This window comes from Dermacentor silvarum, chromosome 7 (assembly GCF_013339745.2).
Source record: "Dermacentor silvarum isolate Dsil-2018 chromosome 7, BIME_Dsil_1.4, whole genome shotgun sequence".
Classification (NCBI taxonomy): Eukaryota; Metazoa; Arthropoda; class Arachnida; order Ixodida; family Ixodidae; genus Dermacentor; species Dermacentor silvarum.
This window is the reverse complement of record NC_051160.1, coordinates 111,346,648-111,363,320: the sequence shown is the minus strand read 5'-3', so window position 1 is coordinate 111,363,320 and position 16,673 is coordinate 111,346,648. Positions and strand designations below refer to the sequence as shown.

Below are 16,673 nucleotides of genomic sequence, written 5' to 3'. Positions count from 1 at the left end.
TACCTTCAATTGCACGAACGTTTTTTTTTTTTTTTTTTGTCTAGGCCGTGGTTGAATTAAAATGTCTTCCGAAGTAAATAATGGTTTCTTTGGGGAGTGCAGCAGGCAGAATGAGATAGAAAACATACAAGGTCCGGAGACAGCAGGAATCGATCATCGACCCTAAAGCCTATTAACAGCGGAGCTGTTAAAGCCGGGCGTAATGTGCTGCGGAACCCAAAAATCTGGGATGATCCTGGCGGCAGTGGAAAAAGGGTCCAAGCGCAATGGCAAATACCCCTACGAACTAGCGAAGCTGAACCTGGCTAAGTCTAGCTAAGCATAGTTGGGAATACTTAAGCTTAGTTAGTCATCGATAGGCAATTGAAATCCAGTCAATAGCTAATCGATCATCGATCAATAATCAAAAAATTCCACAAAATGCTGGGGATGACTTGGTAGTGCTTAGCCTAGCACAAAATCTAGGACTAGCTAGGTGCCCATCAGCTCGGCTCTCTCTTAACATTGCGCCTCCAGTGCAAGCTACGCAAATTTTTTAAATCCTAAACTGCCTACCTGCCAAAATATGAAGACGCAACTGTAGCAACCCTCCGCCAAGCCACTCCGAGACCAACTGTAGAGCAAGGTGTTTTTCTATGGTCTTTTAAGCGGTGGCAGCACGGTCGATGTCTCGGTAGAACCTGAACAAGCGCAAAAAGCCAGCATGCCAAGGACAAGAACGGAAGACGGCAGAGTAGTGCTGACGTGCACTCGTGCTGTAGGAGCGATGCACTTATGCGCACAAAGCACGAACAAAACAAATGATGAGATGCACATGTGCGAAGCTGGTTTAGCAGCTGCTTTAAATTTAACGCATTCAAGAAACCGGCGATCTGTGACAATAAAGAGACGTGACTACGGCAAGCATTTGCCGTGCAGTTGCCGAAGCCACTAGCCTTAAGCCATTTAAAAAGACGAAACGGGTATAGCAGACACTGTTGCGACAGTTGAAACCACTGTGATCATCGGCGTTCTTTTAACGTGTATCCAAAGTTCAATGCACGAGTTCTTGTGCGTTCCGCTTCCATCAGAGTTCAGCTTCCGTAGCCGAACATCTAAAACACGACCACCTGCATCACTATACCGTATCCACAGAGCAACTATAGCGGGCGGCTTTTCATACGCATCCTTGTTCATATGTTTAGTGTATTGGCGGGGAACAGTCCTCTACATAGAGTTCACATTATTTTTTTTCAAGAATGTTAGGTACCACTAACCGTAACTAAAGCCTTTTACACTCTTATTTGTTTGACTCAACGGCCCCGACAAACATTAACAATATTCGCATTTCACGGCACTCTATAACGCATTTTCTATAGAGTTCACCGCACAGCATTCTTCATTATTTTTTATTTTTTGCATAGGCTACCTACCAGAATCTGGGGCCCCAGACAGTGCAGTCTAAATCACACATAAACTGTTTGCATGTCAATAATGTTCAAGGAAGTGACGTTTAAAACAGCCCATTCTCTTCTACAGCCACCTCGTGACCATGCCTTTTATTGGTGTATCAGCTACAGCATGGACTGTGCTTGGACTAGTGCAGATGCACTTATGTCCTAACTTGTTTCTGCTCAGCACAGCGTTGTTAATTCCATTATTCCAGTATTTCTCTGATTGTACCATGTATCTCCACCTTAGACCGATGGAGAGAGGAGCGTTACCTATAAACAACTTCTGAAGAAATTTCGCTGCTGCGCCGCCATGTTTCAAGCTCATCACGTTGGTCCTGGAGAAAGTATACTGCCATTTAGAAAACAGCATCGAAGCTTTTGTGGCACTCTACAGCATTGGCGTTGCCGGGGCTACCGTTGTCCTGAGTGATCCAGAATACAAAGAAGGTAAAGTATGATCACCAAGAGTACAAAGAAAACTAAAAAAACAACACATGACTACAGAAGCATTGACTGCATGTGAAAAAAAATTATAAAATTTGTCTAAGTATAAGCATTAAACAGGACCAGTTGCAAACTTCGCAGTTGAACTGGTTGCAGTCGCAAAAAAAAAGAAGTCAGTTCTCCGTACAGGCGTAGCACTGATTGCGATAGCAAATTATTAGCCAGCTATAGGAAGTAACGTTAACCGTTTTATCAGCTACACAAACTGCTTTAAACATTAACTTACCAAGTAAATTAAAAAGCACGTTGTCACGGGCGCACATTCAAACACGAACATATCTCACTCGATGACCGCGGGCACTCGATGCCTGAACGCTGGCGTGATGAAGAAAGAGCGCCAGCAGCGGCGAGCGAATTCTTTCTCGTGCTACCTCTCACTTCAACGCGAACTAGGCGCAAGAACACAGCGCACAAGAAGCTATATCCGGCTGGCTAGCCTTGGAACCCAACGCGGCAGAATTTCTCCAAGTTTTATACGCGCGGCCGCACTCAACCACCGAATCTGGAGTAGAAGAGATGATGCGCACTAACCTACCCCTCCCCCCCCCCTCTTCATAACGCGCGCACCTCCCCGCCTTCCCTTGCGAGCGCGAGAAGACACCGCCACATTACCACCATCCTTCTCGATTCAACCTCGCAAGTTTTTGTGAGGTTGCGAGTTTCCCCAAGTTTTCGCAACCCTGATGTTAACACATTTGAACGTTATGCGAAACATCACGGTGATAACGACGGCGGAAATTCGCCCGGATTGCCCCTATAATTGCTATCGCAATAAAATTGGCAGTGTGAAATTCTACTTTGTATTGGAAGCGCACACGTGCAAGCACACTAAGCCGAATAAGACGAGTAGACCTGATCGATAGTTTGTCCATGGATGTCAAGGAGAGCCAAACGCTCTGACCCGAATGATACCCGTTGATTTCATATAGTTAGTTTCCTGTGCAGGGGCAATATCTCAGGCAAATTAATTGATGCAAATTTTCTCAGGCTTCAATGATCGATGTTTGTTATGCGCGCTTAGGCTATTTTACTGTATCGTACAGATAGCTAAGGAGACTGAAACACCTTAATGACAATTAGAGACTGTACTTTAGAAAGGCACCGGCATGTTACGCCAGATAATTAGAGTGGAAAATAAAATGCAAAAAAAAATGAACAGCTGATTTAAGGAAGGCAATGGTAAAAATCTGCAAATCATAAAGCAAGCTCAAAACAAGAGATATTCAAACATATTCTAACAAAAGGGACGCGAGGACTGAGTAAGTTCTACAGAATTTCATCAAGCCTGTTACATTAAGATTACGCTTGAGCTCGGGGATAACTACGATGCCACATATTCAACTACCTTTAGAACGCAGATATCTTTTTTTTAGACATCCAATGAAGTGATTTGAATGGCATTTGTGGCACTTAATAGAAAAGTTTTGCATGAGAAACTGCTGGAAGCACAATATTGATGTAGGCCCGGTATTTCTTGTAAATTGCCGAAAATAGATCATCTTTATAAAAACAAAAGCACGAAGTTTAGAAATCAGTAAGTCTGCGCCAAAATCACACATCGCTGTTGATAGAATCTACAGCGACGAAATAAGATGTATTAACTGATATCTTAAGTGAATTTGTTACAATGTTTACATGGGCCTTGCAGAAGTCATACTGTTGTATAAGCGGTGCATTAGACAGCGGCATATAGTACATCAGGTTTTTCAGCTTTAGATGTAGTATTACATGCAGTTTAGAGAGATGCGAAGTCATTTTTTTATTCCTTTATAGTCACGTCTTTTGAAGTTATGCACTTTTCAACATTTTTTTAGAGACACAATCGCGGCTTCACTAAAACAACTGCTTTCTGCCGTTACTCGATTTTAACTTCCCCTTTAAATATGTAACGAACCTAATCAACTGCGGTACAGCGGTTGCCGAGAAAAACGATTTCTCCGTTCCCATTTATTTAGACATGAATTCGAGGCCAGTCGTTTCAAGTAGCAAAAGGCGCCTTTGTCACACACATTGTTTTAATTGGTGGCCCCAATGTTCTGACAAGGGGTCGCAGTTGAAAGCGTACATTGATATTGTAGCACCGTGCCCTCACAGAAGCTATTGGGTCAATCAACCACGTTATTCATGCAAGCTCTCAGGAGGACAGATTTATTAAATTTACTGCTTAGTACACGCAGTTTGTGGATAAGGTTACGATTAGGAGCATCGCAAATATACTAATTTTGAATGAAATAGCTAAAAAAGTGCAAAACTCTTTGAAAACTTCTCGCTAATGAACAATACTTCCATTTTTTATTAACGATGTTCTCTCCAATAGATGGCGACATTGCTTCTATAGGAGTTACTAAATAAATAACAAGACCTATACATCTATGCACAACATTTTGAAGTTAACTATAAAAATGTAACGAAAACCATAGATTGCCACAATTTACCATGATTTTCTTAGGAATATGCACTTAAAAACTTCATCTAAAAAAACTCAAAGAAAGTTCCTTTTTTTGGTGGAACTTCACCATTTAAATTAAGTGAGGGAGAATTTTTAAAATAACGCCACAGTGATTCGAAACCTTATTTTGCGAATGCGGAAAAATATTCATTCGTTGCTCTTTCCCGCCCAAGGAGAGGTTCAACAGCACATGAAAAACTGTGACGCGACATGTGTGGTGACTGACCTTCGCCATTCATTCAAGTTCAGTCCTGGAGACCGAGACAATGGCATAAAGGTATTTTTCTCGTTTTTCTGTGTTCGATAGTTTAGCTATACTAGTTTATATAATGTACTTGTGGAAAAGTTATATGTCTTATAGTGAAGATTCAGATTAAGGCGCCGGCTGCACCGCCACAATTTCAACGCTTTTTTGCCTCATCCTCGGCGCTTGCCAAGGCGTCCGCTGGGCCCACTCCCCCATTCTAGTGCACTCTAGTTGTCAAACAGTCGTAGTCACGCCATCGTCGCCATGCACACGTCATTATCTCATAGGCTCATGTCATCCTTGTCATGCTGTCTTCGTTATAGACCTTTTCACTGATTACAAACATAGGCCCTGCACGGCTTCCGGTTTTTCCCACTGACGTAGCTGCTAAATGTAACTGGCAAAGAAGCAACCATGCGTTAAAACATAAGCCCTTAGATTTGCAATACTTTTACCCTCTAATATACATAACCATACTTTTACAAGTGCAGTTTCCAGTGAGTTACACGAAAAAATGTAAGTATTAGCTTTGAAGAATTATGCGTCATTCTTTTATTTGAAAACGTAAAAAGAGACTTACGTACACTGAAACAACTTGAAGACATGCTTTTTGTTCCCGCGTAGCAGACTGATAAGGCACGTGACTGGAAGTTTCTTGGGGGCGGCACGCTCGCTGCTGTTATCGCGAGCATGAAACAGTCTATACTACCTTCATCATTTCAGAATCGTCCTCCTGTTGTCATACCGTCGTAGTCATAGCGCCTTCGGCTGGGGCAGTGTATGCTTAGAAACCCGGTGAGCGCTGGAGCATCGGAGAGGAGCGTAGTAGTTTAAACTACCATCTATAAAATATTGTTTAATGTGAAATGCCATAGAAGGAGCCGGACCTTATTACCTTCGAGCAATTCGGTGGCGTCGACATCGGAAGCGAAAACTCGTAGCCCGCAGAAGGACTCACGCATAAATATTCGCGTTACGCACACGTAACCCTCCTGTTTTTTTTTCTTAAGCGTAAAACGCTTTTAGCTCCCGTTGTCGTTGACCTTCGAGAGACACTGAGCCAAAATCCAGAGCCGTTATCCGGGCACTCAATGCGACAATGGGGAGAGAACGAAACGACACCATTCGCGCTTTGTTGCGAGAGCAAAACGGGACCATCCGGGCAACCAGTCAGAACTTCAGAAAATGCGGTTTCTGGCCACTACCCCTTGTACGGACCGCATTACATGCGCTAGTTGCCACCAGAACAAGTTGCAAAAATATTGCCTCCAATTTCTTCCCAATGCTCACAATACCACTCAAGCTGTAACTTCTAGTATGACGAAGTTTAATTTGTCGTTTCCAACAGGGACGTTCAAAAGGCAGATACAGTGCACCATACACTTGATTGTCAACTTTTGGCGCTGAGACAGGGTTGTCTTGGCTCTTTTCAACTCCAGCTGTCCTTGAGTTCCACGGCGCGGGTTTTGCGCCACCTCCTTCGAGAGATGGCGCTACGCTGCGTGGCCAGACCGGCAGTGTCCGGCGGCCCCGGATGGTTGTTTGGCCGAGATGAGACTTGCAACGAGGTTCAGTTCAAAACAGGTTCATTTTGGCTCAGTAAGCTTTCAGGCCTGCGTCGCGCACGAATCTGCTTTGCCGGTAGCCATTTCATGCTTACATCTACTCGCGATTGCGGGACAGCCAGCCTTTTTCTTTATAATAGTACCAATTATTGAACAGCAACTCAACAAGACACTTTTTAATTTTCATTTTGTGTTCGAAGACGACTGGGCAGCTTCATCTGAAGTTCCACGAAGGTTCTCGCCTACTTCAAGTAACGGAATCCAACATGTTCTCGAATTCGCGTCTACTTCAATAGCGTGCGTTATGCGTCGCCCAAGCGCTCTTTTTTAATATTGCTTTCAGGTGTACCGTGAAAACGTGTTCTGACTTGTCGACACAAAAATCAGAGACAAAGATAGAGACGATGATCTAGAGATAAGCTGGAACTCAAGGACTGTTACTCAACAAAAGCCATGGCTACGGAACAAATCGTCTCATAGTGGCTGCCGCATTTCGATGGAGGCGAAATGCAAAAACGCCCGTGTGCTTGCGTTGTAGTGCACGTTAAAGAACCCCAGGTGGTCAAAATTAATCCGGAGCCCTCCACTACGGCGTGCCTCATAATCAAACTGGTTTTGTTACCTAAAACTCAAGAAAGAATAAGTCTCATAGTGGCTGCATCTTTAGCCTGCAATGTTGAAAACGACCAGGAACACTAACAGAATGGATGGCAATAAGTATATGTAAACAGAAGAACTTCAATTTATTTATTGTATACATAAACTGCTAACAGTGGTTACTGCCTTGATCCTAAAAGTACCTTTGAACATTAATTGTAATCTGCAACGACCAAACTTATTTTCAATCGGCTCTTCGTCTTTGAGACGCAGCTGCGATCAGCTTGTTTTCCAGGTCGGCCTCTGAGTGATTGATGTTTAAAAACAAAGCAAAAGGAAACAGGTCTTCCCAAGATTGCGAAATACTGCACCAGTTTCTTCATAAAACATGCTTCGTCGCAAGTTGTAAATAGGACAAAGCCAACAGCGCATTTATTTATACTTGTGAAGCCGGCGCAACCAGTTTGCGGACTGATCTCCTTTCGGCCTCGTGTAGAGACGTTCTGCGGTTTAAGGGTGCATGCATTTAAGGGTGCATGCATAAAGCGTAGTAAGAGAATTTGCATGAACATGGTTGATAGGCTGACTCAGCACGGCCTCCATAGCATGCACCCTGGGAATACGGTCGCATCAGGCCATCGCTTTAACAAGAACGAAGTGTTCGCTTAGGGTTTTGAAGTTTTCTATATACACTTCCCGAGTTGCCCAAGGCGTAACGCATGTCATGTAGCGCATTTAACATCATATTTCGATCCAGATAGCAAACGTAGTTGCCAGTATATCCGGGCCGATTTAGCCTGAACGAAATGCCCCATTGTTGTTTTTAACAGACGGGCGCAGAGCACATTAGGCCAATATCATTCTTTATGAAACAATAGGTTAGTTCCTTAGTGACAGGCTAATGTATCTCACACAAACGTATTTTTCAGGCATATTTCGCTGTTGGTGACGTGCTTGGATTTATTTCAATTTCCAACTTTGACACATACAATGAAGAGGATTACCAAGAGGTCAGAAGGTGCCCAGGACGCGTCCTTGTCATGGCATACACCTCTGGAACAAGTGGCCAATCCAAAAGCGTTGAAATCACAGAGGAGCGATTCCTTCGAAAAGTCTGCGGCATGGAGTAAGTATCAATTCAAGGAGACCTCTGCTAAAATCAGTCCTTTTGGCATTGCCGCTCGATGTGAAATATGAAAGCTAGCATATCTTACTACTGTTTCACCCAGGGCAGTGGCGGCAGCGTGGGCCTAGTGGCGATTGAACAGCAGGGAGGGGGCCCAGGCAGAAACGCGAGACGATCGACGTAACGAGTCATAAAGAACTTCTTATTACATCGCTACGGAGCGGTCAGCTCTACAAGCTTCCAGACGGAGAGTGCTACACACTCTAGCTTGTGCTGAAGGTTGAAGTCCATTGGCGGGCGCGTCTGTTGTAGTCTTCGGAACGCTCTCGCTGAGGGAAAGGGGAGACCGAATGCTCGCCACACTTATGACCGCTGCTCTGTAAGTTGATGTTAGTTGAACGGATTTTCTAACCGCCAATGGGTACCGCAGAGGGAAAGGCTCTGGCGCGCTCACACGCACATACAGGCAACGTCAGCGTCTCCCTCGCCGAAAAGGGGGAGAAGGAGAGAATGCGCTCCCGAAGCTTAACCGTCTCGCTCGCCGAAAGCAGACAGCACTGGCGAGCCCACTCAGACATCAGGTAGTCGTGTGGGCCGTTGGGAACGAGAAAAGAATGGGCGCACAGCGGCTAACGTCTTTTCGCCGTTGCGGCCTCCTAGGCGTTGCTCAACGGTTGCGGGCGGCTCGGCGCACTTGAAACGTCTGGACTTGAGCCGTGGCTGCGGCACCGTGACACAAATTGTTCATTACACAGGCCAGTCGTAAGAGACTGCCCCGCCAGGGGAGTGAGATCCCGTAGGGCAGGGGATTGCATCCGCTGTCCGGAGGGATTGCACTGGTGGTCGTAGCCGCAGGTGGGTATCCAAGAGCTTGCGTACGGTAGACGGTCGGCGAACTTTTTCCGACAGGTGTTTCGTTCTGCGTTGCGAACACCGCTGAATGCCTTGTGAGGTCGAGCTGCACTCTTTAGTTCACTGCAGGCGTCTGTAGGAACCCCGCCGAAAACACAATCACTCGGCCGGCAAGCGTGAAGCATTCTCAATAAGTTCAACCAAATGTGACTTTCCCATTTAATTCATTATCACGATACCTTGAGAAAATAACACAGCAGCACTAAAATGTCGCCGACGAATTATAGTAACACTGCAAAACTCCATTTTAATAAATAGGGCAAGAGAAAAGCAACAGTTGAAATACCTGACTGAGGGAGAAAAACGACACAAAGTTGATATCACGGAGGTTTATTCGGGCGCTAACGCCTTTCACTTGAGCCATCGGCTTTGCCTTTGAGACTTCCCTTTTCGTACGCACCTCGAAATATTTTTTTTTTTTACAAGGCAAGGCTCCAGCGAAGGAGAAGGCCATTTTTGGAGAACGTTGATAGCAACTGTTGCAGAGCGTTAAGGGCACTGACCCTTCTCAATCACGGAACACGAACTTACAAGGTCGCCTAATAATTCAGGAACAGCCTGCACGCGCACTCTTTCTCAGCCAGTTTATCTAGCACCTGACCGTTCGGAACACGGACTCTCATGCTACAAGCGCAGCATGCCCTGATAAAATGCTTGAGGCACGATCGGCGGGTCATACACCGCTTCCCTGCTTTCTAGGCAATGGCGCTGCAGTGCAACGCCTTTCTCTTGAAAGCCTACGATATTCCGCGCTGCAACATCGCCTACATCGCGCTGGATGTTTTGCAGACTGAAGTTCTCACATTTCGCTCGGACAAGGAGGAACTACTTATCTCTAGCCTCGTTAGGCTCTCTGACGTGGGCGCAACGACGGACTCTTTCGAGTCGTCTACACGTTTCTTTCGGTGTGCTATCTCTAGCGTTTGCTTATAGGCCAACTGCAGCAAAATTTCACTTTGGCTAAATTGCCAACAAATTCTTCGCCTATGCTATCAATGTAATCTTGACAAAGCCGCGGGGCTGGTATTTGACTAATTTTCCCATTAGCAGCCTTCTAACAGCGCCTAAGACGACGACGCGTGCACCTGGCGGCAAAGCTGCTGGGTACGTTTGGGCCTAGATAGATAGGTTAATCATGTTGTGAGCCAATTTCAAAGCTGTCTCACTAAAGCAGCCAGTTTAAAAGCAGTTTCGCCTGCTGGTGCCGGCGCTTGCTTTCGTCTATGCATTTCCCCGTCATGATAGGGCGCGAAGCAGGCTGGTAGCCAGTAATTGTGTCTCGGGGGGAAGGGGGGGGGGAGGGGGGGCGCTTGCTGAAGGCCTTGACTGTTTGAGGAAAGCACCTTATTTTTCAGTAATTATTTTCGGTAAAGATCAAAATTTCGGGGACCCCCTGGCTACGCGCCGGGCGCGAAGCAATGCGTAGCATGACCCGCTCACAGACACCTGACGCAATCGCCCGTGTACCTATAATGAGGTGCACGTTCGATAATCCCAAGTGTCCAAAATTATTTCGGACTCCCCCGCTACGGCGTACCTCATAATCATGTTGTTTTCCGCACGTACACGCAGAATGCTTTCTTGCGAGAGCAATTATATTGACACTCCAAGCGCATATTCGCTGTTGTCGTTAGCGTCGCCGCGATGTTCCGCATAAAGTCGAACATCGCACTCTGAAAAGGAAGGCTAACTGAACCGACCAAACTCGGCACTCGGCATCGATCATGCTCGCGATGTCGCAGGCGCCGCCGGGACTGGCAACCCCTTACCCTCCTCATCTTTGTGAAAAGGTTTCACGCGTCACCAGACCCTGCGGCGCTGGCGGTGAAGGCGAAAGCGAAATCTATGCTCGCATAGCGTGCAACGCTTCGCGCTCGCGTGCGAGGCTTTCCACGTTTCCTTCCCAAACTCCCTCCCTCATGCAGCGGAGGCGCGAACAGTGGACACGCACTTCTGGGAGCAAAAGGGGAAGCACGGGGAAGGGAGGGAGCTGGAAGTTGCGTCCGTACGTCTAGCAAAAGCCTCGCCGACTCTGCGACGGCTCCGGCCTGGAGCTACGGGTGCGTGCGTAAAGCTCGTATGCGTGCGCGCGCGCGCGTGTGTTTGTGTGTGTGAAGGAATGAGCAAGTTCAGCATAGGGGCGAGGCGTTGTGCTGCCGATAACGCAACAGTCTCATAGTTCCGTGGTGGTTCTTTCTTTTCTCTCGATTCAGTCACTCGAGCTATGGTGTACTCCGCTTGGATAAACATTTAACGTTTCCGCCGTCGCAACGATTTTAGCGATGGCTTTTTTTTTCAAAATTGACCATACAGTAAAAAAAATAATAATCAGGAATCACAATATGTATTTTTCGTTCAAGACTCACTCGGACTCAACCTCGTCCAAGTTCTACTCAGCCGGGCTCAATCGGAGACCCGCCAAAATTCCTACTCAGCTATACTCACACTCGCGGGTCAGTCTAAGTTTGAGTGAGTAGGCTCATGAGTGAGTTTGCCGACCCACTCCCGTTTCCCCTCTGCGCTCAGCGCTTTCGTTCGCAAGGTCGCGATCAAAAGAAAGCCAAGTTAGGATAAGTCACCCTCCTCAGAATTCCTTTGTCGATATGGCATCGAACCAGATGGCCAGTTTGACCAGTTGCCTTGTGAGACGTTTAGGCTTGTAGCGCAGCTCAGAACGAGCAAAAAGGAAGGTCGACCGGGGAATGAAAGGGTGAGCGCTGCCACCTTTTTTTTTTTTTTTTTTTTTTTGCTGCAAGCCTTAAGTCATGACATACCAATTCGCCAAAACTTCTATGCTTTTGACCTTCCTTATGATAATTTTTGCGGTCACGATTGGGATGTAACTAGACGACTCGTTTCGGCCCCAACTATAGCCTAAAAGCAGGTAATATTTGGTTTTGCCAAACTTCCCCAAACACATGCAGCTCCAAAGGACACAACTTACTTGCGTAGACATAGATAAAAGGGCAAATATTAAATACAAGAACATAAGCCACGAGCGTGTGTCAGGAGTCACAATGCTTTCGAATCTTTCAGAGCTGCTAGCTTTCATTGCACAGCGAACTACGGAGGCGATCATGATGAGGACCCCCAATGGCTTTAACGTTGAAGAGGGCTTCTCATACGACAGAAACAAAAAACTGCTTGGGTTTGTCCACCTCATCAATATCTGTGCGCGATCAAATAAATAGGGCGATGTGTCACGGGATGAGGACCACAAAATTCACTGACCGCAATCAGCCCAATTTCCGTTCAGACATCTCTTCAGCAAAAAGGATGCCTCAACACCCCTACTATTTGACACATCAGTATATTTTACGTTGCAAAGAAGCCGACAAGAATAAAAAAACGTAACACTATCACGGACTAAAATATATCCTTACAATGATGTGTGTCCGGAAAACTCAGCAGTTGCCGTGCCTTCATTCGTTAATTAGGCCACAATAAATGAAGTTAACAAATTTGCTGCAGTGCATTTGGAAAATCTGGGCGGTGCTCCTTCCCGTTGGCTGTGACCACGCTCCGTATTAAAGGCAGCAGATTCAACCAGTTGGAATCCACATAAAGCGAAGCTTTGTGGGAGTGTATAAAGCGTCGATACACGAATTTGTTTTTCTGGTTCTTGCTTTTTTTTCTTTCCCCCGCACGACCCCCACCTCCACTGCTGCGGATGCGTGGAAGCGAGCGCCTTCTGGTGACGAAACACAAGTTTGTGTTTTTCTGGTTTTTTGTTTTCCTTTCTCCCGTACGGCCGTGGTCGATGCGCAGAGGTGAGCGCCATCTGGTGGTGGCTCAAGGAACCCAGTGGCGGTTACGTCGCGCGCGTCCTCCGTTGTGATTGATTGGCCTATTAACAGCCACGCGGCACTCGCGGTCACGAAAACCCCGGCGAGGTTCGCAAAAAAACCATTGCTTTTAAAAGTGAAAACACAAGCGATGCGCAAGCTGAGATTTCGCGCTGTCTGCTTTCTACCGCGGCCTGCGGTAGTAACCCTCGGCTAACAGTGCCCTCTCATGGTTGCCGGTCGCGCGCGCCGCATCCCACTTTTTGCTGCCGAGCGCGGCAAATGGGACGGCCGGAGCAAAACCAGCCAGCGCGCGTAAATATGGGAGGCCATGCTTTATCGTACAGGTGCTACCAATCCTCGAATGTGGCAGGTCTGATTCATCACCTGAACTTGTAGTCACTCGAAATACTGCACAGCGGTGTCATCGGCTCTAACGCAGGCACGCTATCGATCTCAGCCGTGTCTGCGTGCTACTCCTCTGATTCACGCTTGCTGCTTAAAACAACCGTTTCTGCGGCTACCGCCTTTGCAGCGTGTTCATTCAGCTCTAACGAGGACGCGCTTGCGATCGCAGCGCGCTGCTCCTCTGGCTCGTGCTTGAAAACAGTTTAAGAAGAATATTCCGCGCGATTTTCCGCGAAATAGAAGTGTGCAGTTAGAACAATCATGCTTACAATTAGACTAACGTTCGTCAAAGTACATGCCTAAATGTAAACGTACTTTTTATTTCTTGTCTTCATGATTAGGTGTTACTCGAACTTCTTGCATGCAGCCGTGCTTGTTTTATAACGTGTGAAACGTTGCTCGATTGTATAAAGCATTACTGCACTGTGTTCCACATGTATATGTCCGGCATGTTTATTATACATTCGCCATGCTTCCTGCTTGCCTTGCAACATGGCGCCCGTGCGCCTTTTAAGTGAAGAAAACCTTCCCTTTTTGTCAAAGACTACTTCTGTTTTGTATACGAAAATGAAAAAAAAAATGATGAAAAATGAAGTATTAAATCAAAACTATGGTTGTCTTCATGCAAACTACTCTATGTATATGCGTAGCGCATACATAGAGTAGCATATATCTCGTAGCACGCTGTTCTGGTAGCACGTACGTACTACATTATTTTCTAATGTCGTGAAAGAATTAAGCAAGGATTTGTTTAACCGAGAAATACGTAAACAAGCCTGTTTATCATCTCCAGTTCTCTCGAAAATTTTATATTATCCTTCAATGATACAGATATATTACCTGAGCTGGACACTTAAGGCCCTGTTTGTCCTCGGTTACCATAGCGGCAGGCAATGCGTGTCCTTGTGTAAGCCTTTTGGAGCCATACGCAAACAGAGGAAATTTGTTGTTTTCAACTTGAGAGAATTTTTGTAGCTCCTGCTATAGTTACCCTCGTGGCACATGGCACGCCTGATACACATTTATTGCACATAACACTGGACTGCTATTTTTAAAATTAAATCTGTTCACTAAGGGATAGAATGATCTGTGCCCTGATACACATCTGAAAAGTATCCCCAAATATATGCACCGTAAAAGAGATTGCAATAATAGTTGCCACACAGAATAACCCTAAAAACTCGCTTCTTAAAAGCATCACTGTACACAGATATAAAGTAAAAAAAAAAATGGGCTTGTATTTTTGCGGTGCTTTCATATGAAAGAATAATGAATATATATTCTGTTCATCTATGAACCTATTGAGCGCATTGTAATTGAGCGCCCACAAGCACAATTCCCATAAAAAAGAACTTCACAATACTTTTAAACGAGAGCGGTCACAGATTTTGTATACTAGGCACATGTTCTGGCAAACTATGCGCTATCGTTACTTTTATTTGTCTTCGTGTTAAGTTAAAAAAAAGAGGCTGTGCTTTGTGCGTCATACATTCGACAACATGCGGTATTAGAACGGACTTAGCTGCTACCGCTTAGCGTGAAAACAAACAAAGAGCCCGAAAGATACCAATGAACTCTCTAGATACGAGCATGTGGCTCACACAATGAGCACCTGCCACATAGCGGGTGTGCATGTGCAGCCTTAACGTCGCAGACGATGAAGTGTAGATTATGAGTTAATATCAGCCGCTCTCTATCATATGTCCGCACTGGCTATCACAGTCATGTAAACTTGTCATCACTGAATTAGTATGCCGTATGGCCAGGAATGAACATTTCCGGTATTAATGACAAAACAACACTGATATCACTATGAGCCTTGATGAGAGTCAAAGCTGTAAGTGTAATAATTCGGCTTTCATGTCTGAATCGATTATTCGTTCACAGAGTCACCGGCCTGTACAGCGCGGACGACGTCTGTCTGGCTTGCGAATACCTCACCATATACCTGTCATTTTCCTTCAACTTCAAGTTCATATGCTGTGGTGCCCGCCTGGTGATCAGTGACAAGTATTGGTCCGTGCGGGACTTTCTTTCAACGGCCAAAAATGAAAAGGTAACGACATGGCCTTAGACTGGCAACACGCTTACTGTCCACGCTATTAGCATTTACGTAGTATTTACCCGGTGTCAGACAGCAGCTACAGAATAAAAGTTGGCGGCTCATCGCTCCTCTGGAGATCATTTGCGACGTTAATGCGATTACGGATATTTCTTTTATGACGGTAGTGTGGTGGTGGTATGCTTTTTTGCGTTATGACATATATTATGATGGTTATTTTGATGATCATAATTACGGAAATAACGAGGCAGACAAGGAGTTGCGATATGTTCTAGAGCAGAGTGTTTATTAAATTGCTTGACGATGCACATTGATTGGACGCGCTCCTCTCACGCGCTTCCGTCGACACGCTGTGGTATCTGGCGGTGCCCTTCGCTAAAGTGTAGAGCTAGTGTAGATGTTGTCACGTCGTAGTGATGGTCAAGAACACAATCGCGAAACTGTGAATGGCGAAACTAACTCTTTACTGGGCGAACCTGCGCCCCCCCCCCGAAAAAAAAAGAAACAGGCTACACTCACAGCACAACAATAGCGGCGAACACAGTCGGCGATCGTCGAAATTCTGATCAGCGGACCACGTGAAAATATACTAGAGAAGCCACCGCGCTACTTTCTGTTTCAAATGCGTGTGGATGCGTCAAGAAAAGCTAGCAAACGCAGGCTTCTTTGATACCGAAACTCAGCAAAACGTCTCTATTGCGGCTTACCAGACGGGACGCAGTCACGTGAGGTTAGGCGCCGCGCGCGGCTCCTTGCTGCTCACTGAAAAATCTCAGGGGCGACGTGCTGGTCCTAGACAGAGATAGTCGGCGCTGGCTAGTCACCAGTGGAACGCGCTTGCTGCTTCCGCGCTTTATAAAGGTTGCTCATTTTAAAGCTAGACAAAACTGCAGGCATGTTCTGCCAAGATTTCCAGATTAGCCAATGCGAATTTTTCTTGCAGTTGCTATTTAGTGATTCTTAGAACAGCGTGGGGATTTATGGAAGGTCAGTACACACTGATCTCATGAATGAATTGCTACTAAAAATGTACTAAACGTACTAAAAGTACTGCTACTAAAAAGTACTAAAATGTAACTTAGAATACAATCAAACGAAGTGTGGTTTTTAATGTAGAGATTGAGGTTAGCTGTGCAAAATATGCGACAAAGATTGCCATCATCTCATTATTAAAGTAGTAGAGTATTCTGAGTTATAAAACATACACACACTTCTAAGGCTTGCATAGAAATTAAATAGGGGTGGCACCCAGTGGAGAAGTAGCAAACGTGAAGGCATTGCGTGGTGAATGCGTAAGGAAAGCAAGCACTGTTACCTCCCAACATATCTGCATGGGTTATGCAAAGCCTTCTTTCTTCAGAAAAAAAGGAAGAAAAAGATAAGTTGATGATGTTTCCAGACAATATTGAAAAAGCTCAATGTTATTATACACTGCAAGCTTCGAAGAAGCATTCGAGATTCTAGAGCGTTAATTATTGGGCGTAAGGAGTAACGAAATATCCCACCAACCTGTACATCTGAGAGACGTTGTGCTCAGATCATTAGGCTTGAGAGGAATATAGATTTCTGGTTATCGGATAAACAA

General features: G+C 45.5%; 1 protein-coding gene across 7 annotated transcripts in view; it reads left to right on the top strand.

Moving 5' to 3' along the window:
• LOC119458356 (uncharacterized) overlaps positions 1–16,673 on the top strand; it is a 153,793-nt gene that overhangs the window by 123,316 nt on the left and 13,804 nt on the right. Inside the window, exons 5-7 of one of the 7 annotated variants that reach the window (XM_049671119.1) lie at positions 4,560–4,663; positions 7,725–7,921; positions 14,914–15,082. The exons of 4 other annotated variants lie outside the window; for them this stretch is intronic. In XM_049671119.1, coding sequence (XP_049527076.1) covers positions 4,560–4,663; positions 7,725–7,921; positions 14,914–15,082 — 470 coding nt within the window. The remainder of the gene's footprint in view (positions 1–4,559; positions 4,664–7,724; positions 7,922–14,913; positions 15,083–16,673) is intronic. 2 more of the 7 variants (XM_049671118.1, XM_049671117.1) reach the window with 2 other exon arrangements.